At 45.7% G+C, this 25,397-nt stretch overlaps 1 protein-coding gene across 2 annotated transcripts in view; it reads right to left on the bottom strand.

The window, feature by feature from the left end:
- Positions 1-377: 377 nt before the first annotated feature.
- LOC133422311 (NACHT, LRR and PYD domains-containing protein 12-like) overlaps positions 378-25,397 on the bottom strand; it is a 38,922-nt gene continuing 13,902 nt past the window's right edge. The window contains exons 7-12 of one of the 2 annotated variants that reach the window (XM_061712266.1): positions 16,061-16,243; positions 13,286-13,462; positions 9,851-10,024; positions 9,123-9,305; positions 8,743-8,916; positions 378-1,065 (exon numbers count right to left, since the gene is read on the bottom strand). In XM_061712266.1, coding sequence (XP_061568250.1) covers positions 1,056-1,065; positions 8,743-8,916; positions 9,123-9,305; positions 9,851-10,024; positions 13,286-13,462; positions 16,061-16,243 — 901 coding nt within the window. In that variant the 3' untranslated portion in view covers positions 378-1,055. The remainder of the gene's footprint in view (positions 1,066-8,742; positions 8,917-9,122; positions 9,306-9,850; positions 10,025-13,285; positions 13,463-16,060; positions 16,244-25,397) is intronic. The other variant, XM_061712267.1, reaches the window with a different exon arrangement.

Below are 25,397 nucleotides of genomic sequence, written 5' to 3'. Positions count from 1 at the left end.
GGAGTTATTTTCGGAGTTTCTTTCAGGAGCACGGGCGGGTGCTGCAGTGAATAAAGGCGGATTTATGGTTCCGCGTAAAATCGACGGCGTAGCCTACGGTGTAGGGTACGCGGCGCACGCAGCGTTCTGTGCGTCGCCGCGTACCCTACGCCGTAGGGTCTGCGTTGGTGTAACGCGGACACATAAATCAGCCTTTTAAAAAGCGAGTTTCAGCTGTCAATCAAAAGAACGTGGGGGGACTAACGGGTAACGTAATTATAAGGCTGTGGCCCGTCATATTGGTGTGAATACACATTCACAACCTCTTCAGTGTCACAACTAACATTAAGATCCATTATTTTTCCTATTGTTGAATTCACCGCGCTCCCTGATGTCACGTCACTTCCGATTCAACTTTTTCAGATGCGGAAGTAAAATACTCTCACAAAAACAACTCCGGAGGTCACTGTAGTATATATTTATGCGTATTTCAATGAAAATTCAGTTCCTACATTATTTTCCTACACATTGATTCACAGGGGTCTCCAACCTGCAATATGCTCTTTAAAATAACGATTGTGAAAATACTTCCTAGAAATCAGAGTTCAACTTTTTATCCTATGCTTAACATAAATAGTTCTTTTTTTTTAAGTGAAAAGAATGTACACCCCAGAGGTGGGAGCGAGATCCTCTTTCTAAAGACATTTACGTGGTTGACCTGACGGCCTATTTCACAGGAACCTGTGGTGGAGAGTTTTAGAGGACCGGAGGAATGCGGAGCATTGCTCGCTGTGATCATTCTGATAAAAGGCTCACATCCTTCTCCCAGGTTGGAGTCTTCTTCTTCACGCTGTTGTGTCTCTTCACTGCTGCTTTCAGCAGATTTAGGAACAGGGACAGAAGGAATGTTAGTCTGAGAGCAGGAAGGTGCGGTGGGAGCAGACCAGGGTGTTTGATGAGGGAGAAGTGGAGGTTGGAGGAGCCACAAGCTTCACCAACCTTTGCTGGTGTTGAGAGATTATAGGAGGACGTCTACTCTGAGAAGAATCCACCTGCTCCACCGTCGTCTGTTTGGTTCAGTCTAGGCTGCAGATAAAAACAGATGAGAATGTTGTTTTATTTGACACTAAATTCATGACATCTGGAAATCATTTTAAAGTTACACCTGAAATAACAACAAGACTGTAAAAGTATGAGAGTTTATGGAAACTGACATGTAAAACCATGGTGAATCTAATGAATGTGAGCAGGTAAATAATGATGAGTGAGGCAGAGGTGCGTGCAGCGTCCCAGCATGCACCTCTGCTCACACTGAACTGGCTGCTCTGTCTGATGCTGAAGCTGCTTCTGGGTCTGGTATCAAACCCGTCCTTCCTGATGAGGAACCTGGGTTTCTTCCTGAAGCTCATGTTCAATCCAGAGCCAACGCTTTAGCTGCCATGGTTGAGGATGCTGGAAACCAGCCTGGAGTTCAACACCTTCCTCCAGAGATCTGATCAAGAATGACTGAACCTGAACCTCCAGGGGGGTCTGGGGGGGTCCAGGGGGGACCAGGGGTCCAGGGGGGTCCAGGGGGGTCTGGGGGTCCAGGGGGGTCCAGGGGGGTCTGGGGGTCCAGGGGGGTCTGGGGGTCCAGGGGGGGCCGGGGGTCCAGGGGGGTCTGGGGGGGTCCGGGGGTCCAGGGGGGGCCGGGGGTCCAGGGGGGTCTGGGGGGGTCCAGGGGGTCGAGGGGGGTCTGGGGGTCCAGGGGGTCCAGGGGGTCCAGGGGGCTCCGTGGGTCCAGGGGGGACCGGGGGTCCAGGGGGGGTCCAGGGGGGTCGAAGGGGGTCTGGGGGTCCAGGGGGGTCCTGGGTCCAGGGGGGACCGGGGGTCCAGGGGGGTCCAGGGGGGGTCCAGGGGGGTCGAAGGGGGTCTGGGGGTCCAGGGAGGTCCAGGGGGGTCTGGGGGTCCAGGGGGGACCAGGGGTCCAGGGGGGACCGGGGGTCCAGGGGGTCCAGGGGGGACCGGGGGTCCAGGGGGGTCTGGGGGGGTCCAGGGGGGACCGGGGGTCTGGGAGGGTCCAGGGGGGACCGGGGGTCCAGGGGGGTCCAGGGGGGTCTGGGGGTCCAGGGGGGTCCAGGGGGGTCCAGGGGGGACCAGGGGTCCAGGGGGGTCGAGGGGGGACCGGGGGGACCGGGGGTCCAGGGGGGACCGGGGGTCTGGGGGGGTCCAGGGGGGACCGGGGGTCTGGGAGGGTCCAGGGGGGACCGGGGGTCCAGGGGGGACCGGGGGTCCAGGGGGTCCAGGGGGGTCAAGGGGGGTCCAGGGGGGTCCGGGGGGTCCAAAGTCAAACAAAGTCTCTGAAGCGGCTTGGCGGCCTCCTCTGCCGTTGCGGAAGCACCGCCTGGGCGTTTGACAACCCGGGGGAACGGGACCGAGGATGCAGCCTCAAATGGGGGGGCTGGGGAGGGAGGGGCAGGTGAATCAGTCACTGATGGGCAGCTGACACCCGGTGAATCTGGGTTCCCGGGAGGGGGGTCTGGAAGAATGGGGTGGAGTGCTGTGGACACTGACTCTGGAGCCCACCGTGCTCCCGCTCACTCATGGGAGTCTCACTCACTCCCATGAGTGAGACTGAAGTGAAGCGTCCCCTCGGTACGGGGCCAGTCTGTCTCGGTGGAGCGCCACCTTCCTCCTGGTGTGTGGCAGCTGCACTCGGTACACCACTTCTCCCAGCCTTTCCAGTATTCTGCCAGGGCCCACCCATTGGCTGTCTAGCTTAGGGCAACGGCCCTTTTTCCTCTGAGGGAGGTAGACCCACACCAGCTCCTCGGCCCGAAAGTGCCTCCCGTGTGCCCTCACATCATAATTCCGTTTTTGACGCACCCCTGCTCTCAGCTGTTGCTCCCTGGCAAACCTGTGAGCGGACTCGAGCCGGTCCTGCAGCCTGCTAGCATACTCGGGGCCTGGTGGCCGGTTTGGGGAAACTGGTGGCCGACCAAAGGCCAGCTCTGCAGGGGTGCGGAGCTCTGTCCCCAACGTGGGGAGGGCGGGGGTGCAGGATGTGGTCTCCTGCACCGCAGAGCGACACGCCATGAGCACTAGGGGGAGGTGGAGGTCCCAGTCACGCTGGTGCTGAGAGGTGAGAATGGCCAGCTGCTGACCCAAGGTGCGGTGGACCCTTTCCACCAAGCCATCGCTCTGCGGCCGCAAGGGTGTGGTGCGCGTTTTGCGTATGCCCAGGCGTTCACACATGGCTGCAAACACCCGGGACTCGAAATTTCTCCCTTGATCACTGTGCAGGGCTTCCGGCACTCCAAATCTGCTGAACATGCCTTCCACCAGGGCGTCTGCAACCGTCTCTGCTTCCTGATCTGGGATTGCGTACGCCTCGGGCCATCGGGTGAAATTGTCTACGGCGGAGAGGATGTAGCGGTTACCCCGGTCTGAGTGAGGTAGCGGGCCCACTATATCTACCGCCACTCTTTCCATGGGAGCCCCCACAGGGAACTGCTGGAGGGGGGCATGGGAACGGTCAGGAGGACCCTTACGCGCAGTACATGCGTCGCAGCGGCGACAAAAGTCCTCTACATCCCTCCTGCACTGCCCCCAGTAGAAGCCCTGTCGCAGGCGTCGGAGTGTCTTAGTGACCCCCGAAATGCCCCCGACCCGGCGGCTCCATGCATGGCCTTGCATGGCCTCCTTCAGGCCCCTACGGACCACCACCTGCCACCTCTCCTCTCCGGTGGCTGGCTCCTTCCACGCACGCTGCAGGACCCCCTGACAAAGCCGCAGAGCCTCATACTTAGACCACAGCCCCTTGGTGTGTGTGGAGAGAGCGGACACCTCTTCCCATGGCGGCCGCCGCTGAGCTTCTACCCACTGCCGGACTGGCCGTAGGTCTGCATCCTGCTCTTGATGCTGGCCCCAATCTGCTGTGTCCACTGTCTGCAACTCCCGACAGATGAACACTTCTGAACGTCGCCCCACAGTACAACTCTCCTCCTCCCGTAGCTCTCTCTCACGGTCTTCTCTCCGTGCACAGTAGCGGCACCCTTCAGCTGCGCATGGGCGCCGGGAGAGAGCGTCGGCATTGGTGTGACGAGCCCCTGGCCTGTGCTCCACTTTAAAGTGGAAAGCCTGCAGTTCCTCTAGCCACCTGGCTACCTGCCCCTCAGGTTCTTTGAATGTCATGAGCCACTGAAAAGCTGAGTGGTCAGTTCTCACAGTGAAAGGAGGGCCGCACAGATAGTACCTGAAATGCCTGACTGACAACACCACTGCCAAAAGCTCCCGGCGGGTGACGCAGTAGCGCCGTTCTGCCTTGTTGAACGCCCGGCTGAAGTACGCCACCACTCTCTCCCCTTCGGGACCCACCTGAGACAGTACACCCCCCACCCCCACGCCGCTAGCGTCTGTGTCAAGGGTGAAGGGCAAGGTGGGGTCCGCTGGGGCGAGCACCGGGACCTGGCTCAGGGCTTGTTGAAGGCCAGTGAATGCCTCCTGACACTGCTTCGTCCACACATATTCCCTGTCCTTCTGAAGCAGCTGAAACAGGGGGGCCGCGATGCAGGAGAAACCCCTCACAAACCTCCGGTAGTAGCAGGCCAGCCCCAGGAAGCTCTTCAGCTGCTTCTGGTTGATGGGGGCTGGCCAGCCTGTGACTGCCTGCACCTTCTCCTCCAAAGTGCTGATGCCCCCCCCCCCCCACTTGGTGTCCCAAAAAGGTTACCTCTCTCCGCATAAAGTGCAACTTGTCGGGGTGAAGCTTCAGGCCCCTGGCTCGGATCCGTTCCAGTACCAGCTGCAGGGCTGACAGGGCGGCCTCGAAGGAGTTGCCATGCGCCAGTATGTCATCCAGGTAAACCAGGCACTGTTGACGGGGGACCCCAGCCAGCACCTTGTCCATCAGCCTCGCGAAAGTGGCAGGGGCGTTACAAAGTCCGAAACTGAGGACCTTAAACTGCCACAGCCCCCGACCTGTGCAGAAGGCTGTCTTGGGTCGGGCTTCGGGAGCTAGTGGGACCTGGTAGTAGCCACTGCGGAGGTCAAGGGAGGAGAACCAGGAGGACCCTGAGACCAGGTCTAGCGAATCATCTATGCGAGGTAGGGGGTAAGAATCTTTTGTGGTTACTCCATTCACCGGCCTGTAGTCTGGGCAGAGCCGCCAGCCGCCCATCTTCTTAGGAACCATGACGTCGGCTGCTGCCCAGGGACTGTCAGATGGCTCAATGATACCAGCCTGCAGCAGGTTCTGCACAGCTTCATCACAAGCCTGTTGTCTAGCCAAGTGGAGGCGGCGTGGTCGACACTTAATAGGACGATGGTCCCCAGTATCAATATCGTGTTGCATGAGCTGAGTCCACCCCACCTCCTCCTCGCTCCATGCAAAACTGTCCTGGAATTCCAGCAACAGCTGCCACAGCTGCTCCTGCTACAGGGGGTTGAGGCCGCCACTGTTCTTACTCCACACCTCTCTTACCGCAGGCAGAGCCCCCTGCTTCCATGACGGGGGCCCCAGAGGTGGGGCTAGGGACGAGTGGCGTATGTGACTGGCCGGATCGGCTGTGGAATCACTCCCGATAGTACTAGTGGGGAGGGGGGAAGAGGACGACTAGAGGTGGGGTCATAGGGAGTCAAAGTGATAGCTGGCCCCCCTCGGAAGCATATGATGCTCCTCCCCAGGTCCAGGTGACAGCGCATGGCCTTCAGGAAGTCCAAACCTAGGATGCACTGGTCCTCTACTGCAGCTATCCACACTGGATGACGCACTGCTCTTTTTCCAACTTCCACAGTCAGTTGGCATGTGCCTAGCAGCTGGGCCATCTCACCTGTGACCGTGCGCAGCCGTACTGTGGTGGAGTCCAACTGAGTCCCCGCTGGCAGGAAGTCAGGCCTCACCAGGGTTACTGTTGATCCCGTGTCAACTAGGGCCAAGCAGGGCACCCCCTCCACTGAGGCCGGGACATAGCATGAGTCCCCCACACCGGTGTGACCCACTGTTACGACAGGCTCCCAGGCTGCAATGTCCTCTGTTTCCATGGGGGGTGGAGCCCGGCTCTGGCTGCTGTCAGATGGGGCTCCTCCCCCCGCCGAGGGAGAGGTAGGAACCGCTGAGGGTGGGGTGGGGCCCGGGGTCCGCATATCCCTCTCTACGCGTGCCCCGAGCCGTTTCCCTGCCTTGTGTGTGACTGGGGGCACTCCCTCACTAAGTGCCCTGGCTGGCCACAGCCCCAGCAGACCCTAGGGCCCGGGCGTGTTCTGCGTGGCACCTGCAGCGAGACTGTACGTATCAGTTTGGTTATTTCAGCCACCCAAGCCGGTCTCTCCTCCGTTGGGGAGCTCCCTACTGCAGCCCGGGCCGCAGGTGAAGTCATCCTCTGCTCGCTCCCAGCGGCTCCGCCTCACACCTGCTCTCTCTCTACGGCCAGCTCCAAGGCCGACTGCAAGGTCTGAGGATGCTGCAGCTGAACCTGCACACACAAGTCAGTGGGGGACAGAGCTCTGATGAACTGGTCTCGGGCTCGCTCTGCACTCCCGGGGGCATGTGTGAATAAGCCCGACGTGTCAGGTTCTCTATGTCGTTGGCTAAGACCCTCAGCGGCTCCCCGTATCTTCTGCAATGGTTGCTCAGCTCCGTCCGCAAGAGCTCCGGCTGAGAACACTGTCCAAAACGCCTCTGCAGAGCTCCCACCAAAGCTTCATAACTACGTCGTTCCTCAGGGCTGAGCATCAGCAGGCATGAGAGGGCATCCTCTGTGAGGCACAAAGCCAGCTGGAGGGCTTTAGTCTCTATTGTCCATCCTTCTGCCTCCGCTAGTAGGTCAAATGGGGCATGGAAGGCTTCCCACTCTGACCTACCGGAGTATTTGGGTGTTTTCACAGCTGAGGATGAAGCAGGGCGATGGGCGGGGTTTACCTCCCGAGCCTCACTTACGCGGGTTGGGGGACCGGCTCGAAATGACGGGGAAGGCGTCATGCCCGCCTCACTAGCCATCCTAACGGCCGACTCTCTCAGGCGGTCCTTTGCCTCCCGTGAAAGTCTCTCCATCTCTGGCCAAATCTACTGACCAACCGCCTGCACCTTCCGGCTCTCCGCCCCTCCTCTCTCTCGTCTTTGGTCTTGCACCATAATCCATGCTCCAACTGCCGCCAGCCCGCCCGTTAACTCACTAGAGCTGCCGTCACTGAAGATTTTTTTTTTTTTATCTTCCTTTCTCTCCGGGCACTCCGGCTTCCTCCCATAGTCCAAAAACATGCATATTAGGTTAATTGGTGATTGTAAATTGCCCGTAGGTGTGAGCGTGAGTGTGGTTGTGAGCATGGTTTGTGTGTTTATATGTGGCCCTGCGATGGACTGGTGACCTGTCCAGGGTGTAACCCCTGCCTCTCACCTAAAATGAGCTGGGATAGGCTCCAGCAGACCCCCGTGACCCTGCAAGGGATAAAGCGGGTATAGATAATGGATGGATGGATGGATGGATGGATCTTCCTTTCTTCCTTTCTTTCTTTTTCTTCTCCGGCTTGTCCGACGTCCGAATTTTTACTTCTGACACCAGTGTACTGAGTGACAGACCAGGCGGAGACGGCTCGTAGTTTCTTGCCAGTTTATTACCGAGCAGGAAAAACCAACAAGGTTCTCTGACAAACCCAACGGCAGACTGACTCTCTAACGTCTAACGTCTCCGGTAGAACTTAAAACAACACCTTAAAAAGAACAACAGAAGAAGAAAACCCGGGGTTCTGAACTTCCCCCACCCCCTCTGCCCACCACCGGCACGCACCATTCATGACATCCCGTGCATTCCGGTGACAGGCAGAGAGGGTCGCTACAATATTATCACTGCAGTTATTAGGGCCCGAGCACCTTCAGTGCGAAGGCCCTATTGTATCTGTAGGATTTTTTTTTTTCTTTTTCTTTCTTTCTTTTTTCTTCTGACGAAAGGAGGGCCTTTTTGCCCCCCTAAACGTCCCCAAAAAGTCACCAAATTTTGCATGCAAGTAAGGCCTGGCAAAAAATGTGATATTTAATGGTTTACATTAATGGGCGTGGCAAAATGGCTCAACAGCGCCCCCTAGAAAACTTTGTGCCTCAAGCCCCACAATACGGTTTGACGTACATGCACGAAAATCGCTACACACCTGTGTCATGGCACAACTTAAAGAAAAAGTCTCTTGGAGCCATGGCCAAAACCGAACAGGAAGTCGGCCATTTTGAATTAATTGTGTACTTTTGGCGCAATTTATGCCATTCCTTCGGCAATTAATACGGCCCGAACCGTAATGTGCACACAGGTGTGTTATACATCAAAATGTGCGTCTCCATCCTGCGACTACGCGCATTACTTTTCTCTTTCAAAAGTGTTACCGTGGCGACGCTAGACGCCAAAAGGCGCGCCCCCCTTCATCTGATTGGTCCAAATTTGATAGTCACCAAATTTTGCATGCAAGCCAGGCCTGGCGATACATTTGATATTTCATGGTTTGCATTAATGGGCGTGGCCTAACGGCTCAAGAGCGCCCCCTAGAATACTATTCTCTGCCATAACTTTTGAATGGACATAAAGAACATAGAGACATAAAGAGTCGTGGGTGGTGTCATGGGACTCGGTATTGAGTCCTTGAGCTTCATTGGCCTGAATTAGCCCCGCCCCTTCTTCTGATAGGTTGTCCGATTTTCTGCTATAACTTGAATGGCTTCACTGGAAACACTGATCTTTGATAGCAACTGGTTTTAGTAGAAAACTGCTGGAAGCAGCAGGACCGACTCCAACCTCCACTGACCTGAGAGTTTGCAGCTGGTAGTGTGGACTCTGCACCAGACCAGACAGCTGCTCCACATCTGCAGCCTGCAGGTCATTCCTGCTCAGGTCCAGATGTTTCAGATGGGAGGGGTTGGACTTCAGAGCTGAGACCAGAGAAGAACAGCCGATCCCTGACAGACCGCACCACTGCAACCTGAAAAGACACCAGAGAAGAAGAACCAGAGCAGTAAGTTGGTCAGTGTGGATCAGCAGATCAGCCTGATGGTCAGTGTGGATCAGCAGGAGATCAGCCTGATGGTCAGTGTGGATCAGCAGGAGATCAGCCTGATGTCTGCAGGTTAGTGTCAACACAACTTTCACATCAGATTCATCTGAACACACAACTAAAACATGTCTGACCTCAGAGTCTCCAGTCTGCAGTCTGGACTCTCCAGGAAACCACACAGATGTTTCACTCCTGAATCCTGCAGCTGGTTCCAGTTCAGGTCCAGATGTTTCAGATGTTTCAGGTGGGAGGGGTTGGACTTCAGAGCTGAGACCAGAGAAGAACAGCTGATCTCTGACAACCAGCATCCCTTCAACCTGCATGAAGAATAAAAGATGTGAGCTGAACCACCAGGATGCAGGTTCCAACAGAACCAGTGAAAAAGATCTTCATCAATATTCATGACATCATGCTGCTGCTCCAATAAAGACGTAGTGACTTCAGCTCTGCAGCTCTGCAGCTCCACCAGTGGATCATCCATACAAACTCATGTTGTGTTGGAATATCTCAGTCGGTACAAACGTTAGAATCTCAGTGTTTGGATCAGATGAAACATGTTGGACAGATGAAGATGAAGATGTTTGTAGACGATGCTGCACGATCTCTGCACAAACAAACATTCTGCTGCACAGGTTCAGTTCATGTTGGGATGGAATGAAGACATCTTTGTTGAGGGAACATCGTTCACCACTCTATACTGCACACTTGTGCTCCACGGAGAGGAAAGCAGCCTGCAGACACTTCAGCTGGTTTCTAATGATGTCAGGAGCAGATTAGTCCAGAGACCAGGATGGTTCAGAGCAGCTCAGGTGTTTGTGGCTGCAGAACTCACAACTGTTACAACTTCAGTCAAAGAACAAACCTGAGAGTCTCCAGTCTGCAGTCTGGACCACCCAGGAAACAACACAGCTGCTTCACATCTGAATCCTGCAGCTCGCTCCTACTCAGGTCCAGATGTTCCAGATCAGACGGGTTGGACTCCAGAACTGAGACCAGATCATCACATCTGATCTCTGACAAACTGCAGCGCTCCCACCTGGAGAAAGAATAAAACACAGATAAACATCTAGATGAGTGTTTTCTCCTCCTCCGTTCAGGGGGTGTGGTGGGCAACACTGGAGCTTCACAGTCACAAGGTTCCTGGTCCAAATCCTGGCCCGGTTCTTTCTGCCTGGCGTTTCCAGGATCTTCCTTCACGTTCACTCAGAAACTCCACAGTTCAGAAACACGTCTGTCAGGATTCTTGAAGCTTCCACATTAAACGCAGGACGGAGATACTGGATTGTCTCTTTGATCAGATGATCATTTTTAACGACAGCCAACAAAGTACTACGTTTACTTTCAGGAATGTGGTAACAAAGTATTATAGAATAGTGGTGAGTACTCTGATTACTATCGGGGGATCATGGAGACTGTATGGACTTGGGAATGCAGGACTGGAGTTTTACTGGTTCCGTTGCTGCCGTCAAATTCAACATTCATCAATGTTTTGGTATTTGCAGTTTGGTATTATTTCATCATATTTCTGTTAATAATGGATGAAGCACAAATGACAGACTCATCACAATCAAACAGAAGCGATTGTAGGAGGAGAAGAGGTTCTGGAGAACTCAATACAGGACCTGCATCATCCCACTGGTAGTAATAAGAGTATTAAACACTATTCAACAATATTCCTGAAAGGAAACAAAGTACTTTGTTGTTCAAAACTACATTTTACTCTCTCAGCTGATTATAGGTCTTACTTTTAGCTCCGCGGAGTCACAGATGTGACTTCTTTTACAGTGTTTGGAGCATCTTCATGAAGGAAAGCAGCAGTTTGGTCTAGTTGATTGTGAGATGTGATATCTGACATAACGATGCTGAACATCTTCTGCTCCAGGATCTGGTGTGGACTGTCTGAGGGAGCAGCAGCAGGAAGAGCTGCTGGTCCTTTCACTGGATCACAACTGTATCTACTTATTACAGATAACATCTATTTTCATGGAATAAAGGTTGGGATGATCAGAGTGGTGTTGATTGACAGACTAATGTTACTTCCTGTCTGCTTCTTTCCTCCTGCTGCTCTCTGCAGCCTCTGCTGCTCCTCCCTCCACAGACGCCACACGTGTTAAAGGCTGATGGGAAAACCTGCGTGGTGCTGGTTCTGGCGTGGAGACCAGTTTATCAACGAGCGTTTGTCTCCGTTCCTCCAGAACCAGGACAACAACGGCTGCAAGAAGCTTCTGAACGTCACGCATGAGTTCTGGACCGGGGAGCTGCTGACTGAGAGAGCTGTTGGACGTTTCCATTGTTGACTCAAGCAACACTTTTACTCTACAATATGTTCACATGTGGGACGGTGCACGTGCAGTGAATGTGCAACAGCGGAGCCAGGGGGAGAACGTCTGCTGTAAAGAGATACGGCGGTACGGACAAACCCCGACCTCACAGCGACTACAGCGGTCCATGAAGAACCTTCTGGAGGGAGATGAAGAGTTTCCTGCCAGCTGATCCCCCTCATCATCCTCACCTCTTCCTCTTCTATTTAAAGCGTCTGCAGCTCTCACTCTCACCAGAGTGGGTTTGTGGTCTCCCTGCAGATACCGGTCTCCAGCAGTTCTCCTGGGACTGCTATGCTGGACCGGATCTGTGTCCTTGGACCTGTTTCAGGTCCAGCCCTGATCGCTACGTCTGTCTGAGCTCTCTGTCTGTCTTGGGTTCTGGCCCTGGCCCACTGTTCCTGGATCTGTTTTCTGCCTCACACTAACCGAACTACAGACCGTCTCGGTCTCTGGACCGGTGGCCCGTCCCTGCATGGTCCCCATCTCCCTCTCCTGGTCCCCCTGATTCCTATTTGGATCAATAATTATTTAGATGAGGATTCTTTACTCCTGGTCAGCCGTCATTCCAGCCCAGTCCCTGAAACCTGAACAACATGTTAGTTTGTTAGCCGTCAGCAGAAACCCGTCTTCCTTCAGGACGTGTGTGGTCTGTGTCTTCAGGGGGGTCTGTCTCCGTCAGAGATGAGCTTTCAGAGAGGATTTAAACATGAATATGTAACTCACTTCTGTCAGGTTCTGTCAGGTTCTGTCTGGACCTGGAGCTGCTTCCTGACAGCAGGAACACACACGTGTGACGGTGAGGTGTGTGTGGTTCTAACACACATGTGTGACGGTGAGGTGTGTGTGGTTCTAACACACATGTGTGACGGTGAGGTGTGTGTGGTTCTAACACACATGTGTGACGGTGAGGTGTGTGTGGTTCTAACAGAACACACATGTGTGACGGTGAGGTGTGTGTGGTTCTAACAGAACACACATGTGTGACGGTGAGGTGTGTGTGGTTCTAACACACATGTGTGACGGTGAGGTGTGTGTGGTTCTAACACACGTGTGTGACGGTGAGGTGTGTGTGGTTCTAACAGAACACACATGTGTGACGGTGAGGTGTGTGTGGTTCTAACACACATGTGTGACGGTGAGGTGTGTGTGGTTCTACCAGAACACACATGTGTGACGGTGAGGTGTGTGTGGTTCTAACAGAACACACATGTGTGACGGTGAGGTGTGTGTGGTTCTAACAGAACACACGTGTGTGACGGTGAGGTGTGTGTGGTTCTATCAGAACACACATGTGTGACGGTGAGGTGTGTGTGGTTCTATCAGAACACACATGTGTGACGGTGAGGTGTGTGTGGTTCTAACAGAACACACATGTGTGACGGTGAGGTGTGTGTGGTTCTAACAGAACACACATGTGTGACGGTGAGGTGTGTGTGGTTCTAACACACATGTGTGACGGTGAGGTGTGTGTGGTTCTAACACACATGTGTGACGGTGAGGTGTGTGTGGTTCTAACAGAACACACGTGTGTGACGGTGAGGTGTGTGTGGTTCTAACACACATGTGTGACGGTGAGGTGTGTGTGGTTCTAACAGAACACACATGTGTGACAGTGAGGTGTGTGTGGTTCTAACAGAACACACATGTGTGACGGTGAGGTGTGTGTGGTTCTAACAGAACACACGTGTGTGACGGTGAGGTGTGTGTGGTTCTATCAGAACACACATGTGTGACGGTGAGGTGTGTGTGGTTCTATCAGAACACACATGTGTGACGGTGAGGTGTGTGTGGTTCTAACAGAACACACATGGATCACAGCAGGTTTCACATGAAATGTGAGTGAATGATGAAGAAGCAGCAGGAGGTTCAGACGATCAACACCTGAAACTCCTTCACCTGGACTGACGAAGTCTTCTCTGTTTGAGGAAACCAAAACCTCCAAGAAAACTCCAAAAGCTCCAGTCAGAACCGACCTGAGAGTCTGCAGCTGGTAGTCTGGACTCTCCACCAGACCAGACAGCTGCTCCACATCTGCAGCCTGCAGCTTGTAGTTGAATCTCAGGTCCAGATGTTTCAGATGGGAGGGGTTGGACTTCAGAGCTGAGACCAGAGAAGAACAGCTGATCCCTGACAGACCGCAGAGCTGCAAGCTGCACAAAGACACCAGAGAAGAAGAAACCAGAGCAGTAAGACGGTCAGTGTGAATCAGGAGGAGATCAGCCTGATCTGCAGGTTAGTGTCAACTATGCTCGTCACCCGTCCCTTGAAATACGGAATTGTTACGTTCCATTGTTACAGAATTAAAAGTTGCGTTCCGTATTGAACCAATATGGAATTCCGTATTTCACAATTGTCCCATGCCCGTCTGTCAACGAACTAATAATAATGAACAAAATAGAGGACAGGATATACAGCCCAGGATATACAGCCCTGCAGACGACCATGCAGACGACCATGCAGACGGCCCTGCAGACGGCCCTGCAGACGACCCTGCAGACGGCCCTGCAGACGACCATGCAGACGACCATGCAGACGGCCCTGCAGACGACCATGCAGACGACCCTGCAGACGACCATGCAGACGGCCCTGCAGACGACCATGCAGACGACCCTGCAGACGACCATGCAGACAGCCCTGCAGACGACCATGCAGACGACCCTGCAGACGACCATGCAGACAGCCCTGCAGACGGCCCTGCAGACGACCCTGCAGACAGCCCTGCAGACGACCATGCAGACGGCCCTGCCATGCAGACGACCCTGCCATGCAGACAGCCTTGCAGACGACCATGCAGACGGCCATGCAGACGGCCCTGCAGACGGCCGCCGCCACGCGCCTTTTAAAAAAAGGTCAAGTCCAGATGTCTCCAAAGGCTCCAGACACCTCACCTCGTCGTGGCGTGCAGAAGAATGTTTTCAGTGTCTCTCGGAGGTGTCAGACAGCAGCTGCAGGAACCTCCACAAACGTAATATAACGTCCCAGAGGAGCCAGGCATCAGTTGCACATTTCCTCATACCTGAAACATCCTCTGAGCTTGATATGGTGTAATACGGGACATATATTATGCTCTTATTTATTTGTCATAATATACAGGTGAAGGTCGGAAAATTCGAATATATTGCTAAACTTAATAATAATAATAATGACTTGGATTTATATAGCGCCCTTCTAGGCACCCAGAGCGCTTTACAGAGATCATTATTCATTCATACACATTCTCTCTGGTGGTGGTAAGCTACATCTGTAGCCACAGCTGCCCTGGGGCAGACTGACGGAAGCGTGGCTGACATATCGCGCCTAACGGCCCCTCCGACCACCACCAACATTCATACACATTCAAACACATTCACACGGGGCAAGGTGGGTAAGGTGTCTTGCCCAAGGACACTACGACAGCAAACTGGGACAGAGCGGGATTCGAACCGCCGACCTTCCGATCATTGGACGACCCGCTCTACCACCTGAGCTACTGCTGCCCGACTGCAGGGCCCGACTTAATTTGTTTCAGTAAATTCAACTAAAGGTGAAACAAATATATTATTTCCCACTACATGCAAAGTGAGGTATTTCAAGCCTTTATTTGTTATAATTTTGATTACTATGGCTCACAGCTTATGAAAACCCCAAATAAAAAATCTAAAAAAAATTTGAATATTTTATGAAATCAATAAATAATTAAATCATCAAAATTAAAACAAATAAAGGCTTAAAATATGGTGCTTTGCTGAGTGGAGCTCATGTAGAGTGAGCAGACTGTTCGGAGTTCCACAGTTCTGAAAGACAAGGAGCTGCTCAGCTGCAAGAAGTAACAAGGATCCTGGAAGAAGTGAGAGTGAACTGTTTAAACCTGGCCTGACCAAAAAAAGGACATAAAAGGAGTTGAAGGAAGCTATGCACTTTATTTATTTTTTATGTTTATTGGTTTTATTTAGTTTTCTAAGCAAAAGATTCTAAGGCAGGCTTTGTTACAGCACTTTATTATTTATATAATAGACTAGCATGTTCTATAAGTGTGTTCAATTTAATTGTTTTCCCTCTTGAACGTGTTACATTTACAGAATATTTTAGTGTTGTATTGTCATTTAATTTAGGTTTAAAGGAGCTTGAGGCAGGATTGAGGCAGGATTTATGTAAAAAAAAATCGTATACGTTTTAAGTTTTCTAGTAATAGTGTCAGATGAAGCGTTCCAAACCCAAAAGAATGAGCCCTCTAGTGTATCTCTCCGTTGCCTTGAACAGGCTGTGTGCTGCAAAATGTGCTGCAATTCGGGCCCAAATTCCCCGCGCTGGGCTGCGGATGTGACGTCATATGGCGCTGCATGCACGTTCTCCCCGTTCTCCCGTGCCGGCTTCGATGTTGGCTGCAGTACCCCCGACGGCCGTCGTGGTGAAGGGTGGCGCTAGAGAGTCTCATTTCTTAAAAGGAGCCTCATGCTCCTTTAACTGTTTAACTGCCCAATGCAGGCAGACTTTGTTTAATTTACTATGACAATGCTCAGGTTCAGACTGTGTGTACATTCATGAAAGTTCAATGCTATTAAAGCCCTTTAAATCAAAGCATTTTGTTTTTTCATATAAATATATACATTTCTATGCATTTTAGACGTTTTGGGGATGTCCCTTTTTTGGGCGCTCGTGCGGCTAAAATCGGGACGTCCCTTATTTCTATTTCTGAAAGGTGGCAACCCTAGTGTCAACACAACTTTCACATCAGATTGATCTGAACACACAACTAAAACATGTCTGACCTCAGAGTCTCCAGTCTGCAGTCTGAACTCTCCAGGAAACCACACAGATGTTTCACTCCTGAATCCTGCAGCTGGTTCCAGCTCAGGTCCAGATGTTTCAGATGTTTCAGGTGGGAGGGGTTGGACTTCAGAGCTGAGACCAGAGAAGAACAGCTGATCTCTGACAACCAGCAGCCCTCCAACCTGAATGAAGAAGAAACAGTTGATGACTTCTGTAACCGTGTTGAAATAAATGTTTCAGAAAAGATATTTGTGTAAATAAGTTTATAGTTAAACAGCTCTGAAGTTGAAATGTTAGAAGTCCTGGACCAGCAATAATGTGTAATGCTCAAATGCTGAAACAAAAAGTGTGTGAAATGGAAAGGAAGTGGTTCTCTTGTAAGTCTCTTATCATGCATGGAAAAAGTCTAGTCTATAAAAAAGCCCTTCACACAGCTAGAACAGCTCATTACTCATCGTGGATAGAGGATAATAAAAATAACCCATGTTTTCTGTTCAGCACTGTAGCCAGGCTGACAAAGAAACAACTGTGTTGAGCCGAGTTTCCTGCAGCTCTCAGTAGTGACGACTTTATGAGCTTCTTTAGCAGGAAAATATCAGGATCAGAGTAGAAATCAACCAGGACCACCCGGTAGCTGCTGTGGGCATTTCTTCAGCTTTAGTAGTTAGTTAGTGTTAGTAAACTACTAGTTAGTGTTAGTAAACCTCTAGTTAGTGTCAGTAAACCTCTAGTTAGTGTGAGTAAACCTCTAGTTAGTGTTTAGTAAACCTCTAGTTAGTGTGAGTAAACCTCTAGTTAGTTAGTGTTTAGTAAACATCTAGTTAGTGTGAGTAAACCTCTAGTTAGTTAGTGTTTAGTAAACATCTAGTTAGTGTTTAATAAACCTCTAGTTAGTGTTTAGTAAACCTCTAGTTAGTGTGAGTAAACCTCTAGTTAGTTAGTGTTTAGTAAACATCTAGTTAGTGTTTAATAAACCTCTAGTTAGTGTTTAGTAAACCTCTAGTTAGTGTGAGTAAACCTCTAGTTAGTGTTTAGTAAACCTCTAGTTAGTGTCAGTAAACCTCTAGTTAGTGTGAGTAAACCTCTAGTTAGTGTTTAGTAAACCTCTAGTTAGTGTGAGTAAACCTCTAGTTAGTGTTTAGTAAACCTCTAGTTAGTGTGAGTAAACCTCTAGTTAGTGTTTAGTAAACCTTTAGTTAGTGTTTAGTAAACCTCTAGTTAGTGTTAGTAAACCTCTAATTAGTGTTAGTAAACCTCTAGTTAGTGTTTAGTAAACCTCTAGTTAGTGTCAGTAAACCTCTAGTTGGTGTTAGTAAACCTCTAGTTAGTGTTAGTAAACCTCTAGTTAGTGTTTAGTAAACCTCTAGTTAGTGTTTAGTAAACCTCTAGTTAGTGTTAGTAACCTCTAGTTAGTGTTAGTAAACCTCTAGTTAGTGTTTAGTAAACCTCTAATTAGTGTTAGTAAACCTCTAGTTAGTGTTTAGTAAACCTCTAGTTAGTGTTAGTAAACCTCTAGTTAGTGTTAGTAAACCTCTAGTTAGTGTTTAGTAAACCTCTAGTTAGTGTCAGTAAACCTCTAGTTAGTGTGAGTAAACCTCTAGTTAGTGTTTAGTAAACCTCTAGTTAGTGTCAGTAAACCTCTAGTTAGTGTGAGTAAACCTCTAGTTAGTGTGAGTAAACCTCTAGTTAGTTAGTGTTTAGTAAACATCTAGTTAGTGTTTAATAAACCTCTAGTTAGTGTTAGTAAACCTCTAGTTAGTGTCAGTAAACCTCTAGTTAGTGTGAGTAAACCTCTAGTTAGTGTTAGTAAACCTCTAGTTAGTGTCAGTAAACCTCTAGTTAGTGTGAGTAAACCTATAGTTAGTGTTTAGTAAACCTCTAGTTAGTGTCAGTAAACCTCTAGTTAGTGTGAGTAAACCTCTAGTTAGTGTTTAGTAAACCTCTAGTTAGTGTGAGTAAACATCTAGTTAGTGTTTAGTAAACCTCTAGTTAGTGTTTAGTAAACCTCTAGTTAGTGTTTAGTAAACCTCTAATTAGTGTTAGTAAACCTCTAGTTAGTGTTTAGTAAACCTCTAGTTAGTGTGAGTAAACCTCTAGTTAGTGTTTAGTAAACCTCTAGTTAGTGTTAGTAAACCTGTAGTTAGTGTTTAATAAACCTCTAGTTAGTGTTTAGTAAACCTCTAGTTAGTGTCAGTAAACCTCTAGTTAGTGTGAGTAAACCTCTAGTTAGTGTTTAGTAAACCTCTAGTTAGTGTCAGTAAACCTCTAGTTAGTGTGAGTAAACCTCTAGTTAGTGTTTAGTAAACCTCTAGTTAGTGTGAGTAAACCTCTAGTTAGTGTTTAGTAAACCTCTAGTTAGTGTGAGTAAACCTCTAGTTAGTGTTTAGTAAACCTCTAGTTAGTGTTTAGTAAACCTCTAGTTAGTGTTTAGTAAACCTCTAATTAGTGTTAGTAAACCTCTAGTTAGTGTTAGTAAACCTCTAGTTAGTGTTTAGTAAACCTCTAGTTAGTGTTAGTAAACCTCTAGTTAGTGTTTAGTAAACCTCTAGTTAGTGTTAGTAAACCTCTAGTTAGTGTTAGTAAACCTCTAGTTAGTGTTTAGTAAACCTCTAGTTAGTGTTTAGTAAACCTCTAGTTAGTGTTAGTAAACCTCTAGTTAGTGTTTAGTAAACCTTTAGTTAGTGTTAGTAAACCTCTAGTTAGTGTTTAATGAACCTGTAGTTAGTGTTAGTAAACCTCTAGTTAGTGTTTAGTAAACCTTTAGTTAGTGTTAGTAAACCTCTAGTTAGTGTCAGTAAACCTCTAGTTAGTGTTAGTAAACCTCTAGTTAGTGTTTAATGAACCTCTAGTTAGTGTTAGTAAACCTCTAGTTAGTGTTAGTAAACCTCTAGTTAGTGTTTAATGAACCTCTAGTTAGTGTTTAGTAAACCTCTAGTTAGTGTTAGTAAGCCTCTAGTTAGTTAGTGTTTAGTAAACCTCTAGTTAGTGTTAGTAAACCTTTAGTTAGTGTTAGTAAACCTCTAGTTAGCGTTAGTAAACCTCTAGTTAGTGTTAGTAAACCTCTAGTTAGTGTTAGTAAACCTCTAGTTAGTGTTAGTAAACCTCTAGTTAGTGTTTAGTAAACCTCTAGTTAGTGTTTAGTAAACCTCTAGTTAGTGTTAGTAAACCTCTAGTTAGTGTTTAGTAAACCTCTAGTTAGTGTTAGTAAACCTCTAGTTAGTGTCAGTAAACATCTAGTTAGTGTTTAGTAAACCTTTAGTTAGTGTTAGTAAACCTCTAGTTAGTGTTAGTAAACCTCTAGTAAGTGTTAGTAAACCTCTATTTAGTGTTAGTAAACCTCTAGTTAGTGTTAGTAAACCTCTAGTTAGTGTTTAGTAAACCTTTAGTTAGTGTTTAGTAAACCTCTAGTTAGTGTTTAGTAAACCTCTAGTTAGTGTTTAATAAACCTCTAGTTAGTGTTTAGTAAACCTTTAGTTAGTGTTAGTAAACATCTAGTTAGTGTTAGTAAACCTTTAGTTAGTGTTAGTAAGCATCTAGTTAGTGTTTGGTAAACCTCTAGTTAGTGTTAGTAAACCTCTAGTTAGTGTTAGTAAACCTCTAGTTAGTGTTAGTAAACCTCTAGTTAGTGTTTAGTAAACCTCTAGTTAGTGTTTAGTAAACCTCTAGATTGTGTTAGTAAACCTCTAGTTAGTGTTTAGTAAACCTCTAGTTAGTGTTAGTAAACCTCTAGTTAGTGTCAGTAAACATCTAGTTAGTGTTTAGTAAACCTTTAGTTAGTGTTAGTAAACCTCTAGTTAGTGTTAGTAAACCTCTAGTTAGTGTCAGTAAACCTCTAGTTAGTGTTTAGTAAACCTTTAGTTAATGTTAGTAAACCTCTAGTTAGTGTTTAGTAAACCTGTAGTTAGTGTTTAGTAAACCTCTAGTTAGTGTTAGTAAACCTTTAGTTAGTGTTAGTAAACCTTTAGTTAATGTTAGTAAACCTCTAGTTAGTGTTTAGTAAGCATCTAGGTAGTGTTTAATAAACCTCTAGTTAGTGTTAGTAAACCTCTAGTTAGTGTTTAGTAAACCTCTAGTTACTGTTAGTAAACCTCTAGTTAGTGTTTAGTAAACCTCTAGTTAGTGTTTAGTAAACCTCTAGTTAGTGTAAGTAAACCTCTAGTTAGTGTTTAGTAAGCATCTAGGTAGTGTTTAATAAACCTCTAGTTAGTGTTAGTAAACCTCTAGTTAGTGTTTAGTAAACCTCTAGTTACTGTTAGTAAACCTCTAGTTAGTGTTAGTAAACCTCTAGTTAGTGTTTAGTAAACCTCTAGTTACTGTTAGTAAACCTCTAGTTAGTGTTTAGTAAACCTCTAGTTAGTTAGTGTTTAGTAAACCTCTAGTTAGTGTTAGTAAACCTTTAGTTAGTGTTAGTAAACCTCTAGTTAGCGTTAGTAAACCTCTAGTTAGTGTTAGTAAACCTCTAGTTAGTGTTAGTAAACCTCTAGTTAGTGTTAGTAAACCTCTAGTTAGTGTTTAGTAAACCTCTAGTTAGTGTTTAGTAAACCTCTAGTTAGTGTTAGTAAACCTCTAGTTAGTGTTTAGTAAACCTCTAGTTAGTGTTAGTAAACCTCTAGTTAGTGTCAGTAAACATCTAGTTAGTGTTTAGTAAACCTTTAGTTAGTGTTAGTAAACCTCTAGTTAGTGTTAGTAAACCTCTAGTAAGTGTTAGTAAACCTCTATTTAGTGTTAGTAAACCTCTAGTTAGTGTTAGTAAACCTCTAGTTAGTGTCAGTAAACCTCTAGTTAGTGTTTAGTAAACCTTTAGTTAGTGTTTAGTAAACCTCTAGTTAGTGTTTAGTAAACCTCTAGTTAGTGTTTAATAAACCTCTAGTTAGTGTTTAGTAAACCTTTAGTTAGTGTTAGTAAACATCTAGTTAGTGTTAGTAAACCTTTAGTTAGTGTTAGTAAGCATCTAGTTAGTGTTTGGTAAACCTCTAGTTAGTGTTAGTAAACCTCTAGTTAGTGTTAGTAAACCTCTAGTTAGTGTTAGTAAACCTCTAGTTAGTGTTAGTAAACCTCTAGTTAGTGTTTAGTAAACCTCTAGTTAGTGTTTAGTAAACCTCTAGTTAGTGTTAGTAAACCTCTAGTTAGTGTTTAGTAAACCTCTAGTTAGTGTTAGTAAACCTCTAGTTAGTGTCAGTAAACATCTAGTTAGTGTTTAGTAAACCTTTAGTTAGTGTTAGTAAACCTCTAGTTAGTGTTAGTAAACCTCTAGTTAGTGTCAGTAAACCTCTAGTTAGTGTTTAGTAAACCTTTAGTTAATGTTAGTAAACCTCTAGTTAGTGTTAGTAAACCTTTAGTTAGTGTTAGTAAACCTTTAGTTAATGTTAGTAAACCTCTAGTTAGTGTTTAGTAAACCTCTAGTTAGTGTTAGTAAACCTTTAGTTAGTGTTAGTAAACCTTTAGTTAATGTTAGTAAACCTCTAGTTAGTGTTTAGTAAGCATCTAGGTAGTGTTTAATAAACCTCTAGTTAGTGTTAGTAAACCTCTAGTTAGTGTTTAGTAAACCTCTAGTTACTGTTAGTAAACCTCTAGTTAGTGTTTAGTAAACCTCTAGTTAGTGTTTAGTAAACCTCTAGTTAGTGTAAGTAAACCTCTAGTTAGTGTTTAGTAAGCATCTAGGTAGTGTTTAATAAACCTCTAGTTAGTGTTAGTAAACCTCTAGTTAGTGTTTAGTAAACCTCTAGTTACTGTTAGTAAACCTCTAGTTAGTGTTAGTAAACCTCTAGTTAGTGTTTAGTAAACCTCTAGTTACTGTTAGTAAACCTCTAGTTAGTGTTTAGTAAACCTCTAGTTAGTGTTTAGTAAACCTCTAGTTAGTTAGTGTTTAGTAATCCTGTAGTTAGTGTTTAGTAAACCTCTAGTTAGTGTTAGTAAACCTCTAGTTAGTGTTAGTAAATCTCTAGTTAGTGTTCAGTAAACCTCTAGTTAGTGTTAGTAAACCTTTAGTTAGTGTTAGTAAACCTCTAGTTAGTGTTTAGTAAACCTCTAGTTAGTGTTAGTAAACCTCTAGTTAGTGTTTAGTAAACCTCTAGTTAGTGTTAGTAAATCTCTAGTTAGTGTTAGTAAACCTCTAGTTAGTGTTTAGTAAACCTCTAGTTAGTGTTAGTAAATCTCTAGTTAGTGTTAGTAAACCTCTAGCTAGTGTTAGTAAACCTCTAGTTAGTGTTTAGTAATCCTGTAGTTAGTGTTAGTAAACCTCTAGTTAGTGTTTAGTAAACCTCTAGTTAGTGTTAGTAAATCTCTAGTTAGTGTGAGTAAACCTCTAGTTAGTGTTTAGTAAACCTCTAGTTAGTGTCAGTAAACCTCTAGTTAGTGTTTAGTAAACCTCTAGTTAGTGTGAGTAAACCTCTAGTTAGTGTTTAGTAAACCTTTAGTTAGTGTTTAGTAAACCTCTAGTTAGTGTTAGTAAACCTCTAATTAGTGTTAGTAAACCTCTAGTTAGTGTTTAGTAAACCTCTAGTTAGTGTCAGTAAACCTCTAGTTGGTGTTAGTAAACCTCTAGTTAGTGTTAGTAAACCTCTAGTTAGTGTTTAGTAAACCTCTAGTTAGTGTTTAGTAAACCTCTAGTTAGTGTTAGTAACCTCTAGTTAGTGTTAGTAAACCTCTAGTTAGTGTTTAGTAAACCTCTAATTAGTGTTAGTAAACCTCTAGTTAGTGTTTAGTAAACCTCTAGTTAGTGTTAGTAAACCTCTAGTTAGTGTTAGTAAACCTCTAGTTAGTGTTTAGTAAACCTCTAGTTAGTGTCAGTAAACCTCTAGTTAGTGTGAGTAAACCTCTAGTTAGTGTTTAGTAAACCTCTAGTTAGTGTCAGTAAACCTCTAGTTAGTGTGAGTAAACCTCTAGTTAGTGTGAGTAAACCTCTAGTTAGTTAGTGTTTAGTAAACATCTAGTTAGTGTTTAATAAACCTCTAGTTAGTGTTAGTAAACCTCTAGTTAGTGTCAGTAAACCTCTAGTTAGTGTGAGTAAACCTCTAGTTAGTGTTAGTAAACCTCTAGTTAGTGTCAGTAAACCTCTAGTTAGTGTGAGTAAACCTATAGTTAGTGTTTAGTAAACCTCTAGTTAGTGTCAGTAAACCTCTAGTTAGTGTGAGTAAACCTCTAGTTAGTGTTTAGTAAACCTCTAGTTAGTGTGAGTAAACCTCTAGTTAGTGTTTAGTAAACCTCTAGTTAGTGTTTAGTAAACCTCTAGTTAGTGTTTAGTAAACCTCTAATTAGTGTTAGTAAACCTCTAGTTAGTGTTTAGTAAACCTCTAGTTAGTGTGAGTAAACCTCTAGTTAGTGTTTAGTAAACCTCTAGTTAGTGTCAGTAAACCTCTAGTTAGTGTGAGTAAACCTCTAGTTAGTGTTTAGTAAACCTCTAGTTAGTGTCAGTAAACCTCTAGTTAGTGTGAGTAAACCTCTAGTTAGTGTTTAGTAAACCTCTAGTTAGTGTCAGTAAACCTCTAGTTAGTGTGAGTAAACCTCTAGTTAGTGTTTAGTAAACCTCTAGTTAGTGTCAGTAAACCTCTAGTTAGTGTGAGTAAACCTCTAGTTAGTGTTTAGTAAACCTCTAGTTAGTGTGAGTAAACCTCTAGTTAGTGTTTAGTAAACCTCTAGTTAGTGTGAGTAAACCTCTAGTTAGTGTTTAGTAAACCTCTAGTTAGTGTTTAGTAAACCTCTAGTTAGTGTTTAGTAAACCTCTAATTAGTGTTAGTAAACCTCTAGTTAGTGTTAGTAAACCTCTAGTTAGTGTTTAGTAAACCTCTAGTTAGTGTTAGTAAACCTCTAGTTAGTGTTTAGTAAACCTCTAATTAGTGTTAGTAAACCTCTAGTTAGTGTTTAGTAAACCTCTAATTAGTGTTAGTAAACCTCTAGTTAGTGTTTAGTAAACCTCTAGTTAGTGTTAGTAAACCTCTAGTTAGTGTTAGTAAACCTCTAGTTAGTGTTTAGTAAACCTCTAGTTAGTGTTAGTAAACCTCTAGTTAGTGTTAGTAAACCTCTAGTTAGTGTTTAGTAAACCTCTAGTTAGTGTTTAGTAAACCTCTAGTTAGTGTTAGTAAACCTCTAGTTAGTTTTTAGTAAACCTTTAGTTAGTGTTAGTAAACCTCTAGTTAGTGTTTAATGAACCTGTAGTTAGTGTTAGTAAACCTCTAGTTAGTGTGAGTAAACCTCTAGTTAGTGTTTAGTAAACCTTTAGTTAGTGTTAGTAAACCTCTAGTTAGTGTCAGTAAACCTCTAGTTAGTGTTAGTAAACCTCTAGTTAGTGTTTAATGAACCTCTAGTTAGTGTTAGTAAACCTCTAGTTAGTGTTAGTAAACCTCTAGTTAGTGTTTAATGAACCTCTAGTTAGTGTTTAGTAAACCTCTAGTTAGTGTTAGTAAGCCTCTAGTTAGTTAGTGTTTAGTAAACCTCTAGTTAGTGTTAGTAAACCTTTAGTTAGTGTTAGTAAACCTCTAGTTAGCGTTAGTAAACCTCTAGTTAGTGTTAGTAAACCTCTAGTTAGTGTTAGTAAACCTCTAGTTAGTGTTAGTAAACCTCTAGTTAGTGTTTAGTAAACCTCTAGTTAGTGTTTAGTAAACCTCTAGTTAGTGTTAGTAAACCTCTAGTTAGTGTTTAGTAAACCTCTAGTTAGTGTTAGTAAACCTCTAGTTAGTGTCAGTAAACATCTAGTTAGTGTTTAGTAAACCTTTAGTTAGTGTTAGTAAACCTCTAGTTAGTGTTAGTAAACCTCTAGTAAGTGTTAGTAAACCTCTATTTAGTGTTAGTAAACCTCTAGTTAGTGTTAGTAAACCTCTAGTTAGTGTTTAGTAAACCTTTAGTTAGTGTTTAGTAAACCTCTAGTTAGTGTTTAGTAAACCTCTAGTTAGTGTTTAATAAACCTCTAGTTAGTGTTTAGTAAACCTTTAGTTAGTGTTAGTAAACATCTAGTTAGTGTTAGTAAACCTTTAGTTAGTGTTAGTAAGCATCTAGTTAGTGTTTGGTAAACCTCTAGTTAGTGTTAGTAAACCTCTAGTTAGTGTTAGTAAACCTCTAGTTAGTGTTAGTAAACCTCTAGTTAGTGTTAGTAAACCTCTAGTTAGTGTTTAGTAAACCTCTAGTTAGTGTTTAGTAAACCTCTAGTTAGTGTTAGTAAACCTCTAGTTAGTGTTTAGTAAACCTCTAGTTAGTGTTAGTAAACCTCTAGTTAGTGTCAGTAAACATCTAGTTAGTGTTTAGTAAACCTTTAGTTAGTGTTAGTAAACCTCTAGTTAGTGTTAGTAAACCTCTAGTTAGTGTCAGTAAACCTCTAGTTAGTGTTTAGTAAACCTTTAGTTA

The sequence above is a fragment of the Cololabis saira genome, chromosome 21 (genome assembly GCF_033807715.1).
Source record: "Cololabis saira isolate AMF1-May2022 chromosome 21, fColSai1.1, whole genome shotgun sequence".
In the NCBI taxonomy this organism is placed as follows: Eukaryota; Metazoa; Chordata; class Actinopteri; order Beloniformes; family Belonidae; genus Cololabis; species Cololabis saira.
The sequence above is the reverse complement of the archived record's forward strand: the minus strand, read 5'-3'. Positions and strand labels throughout refer to the sequence as shown.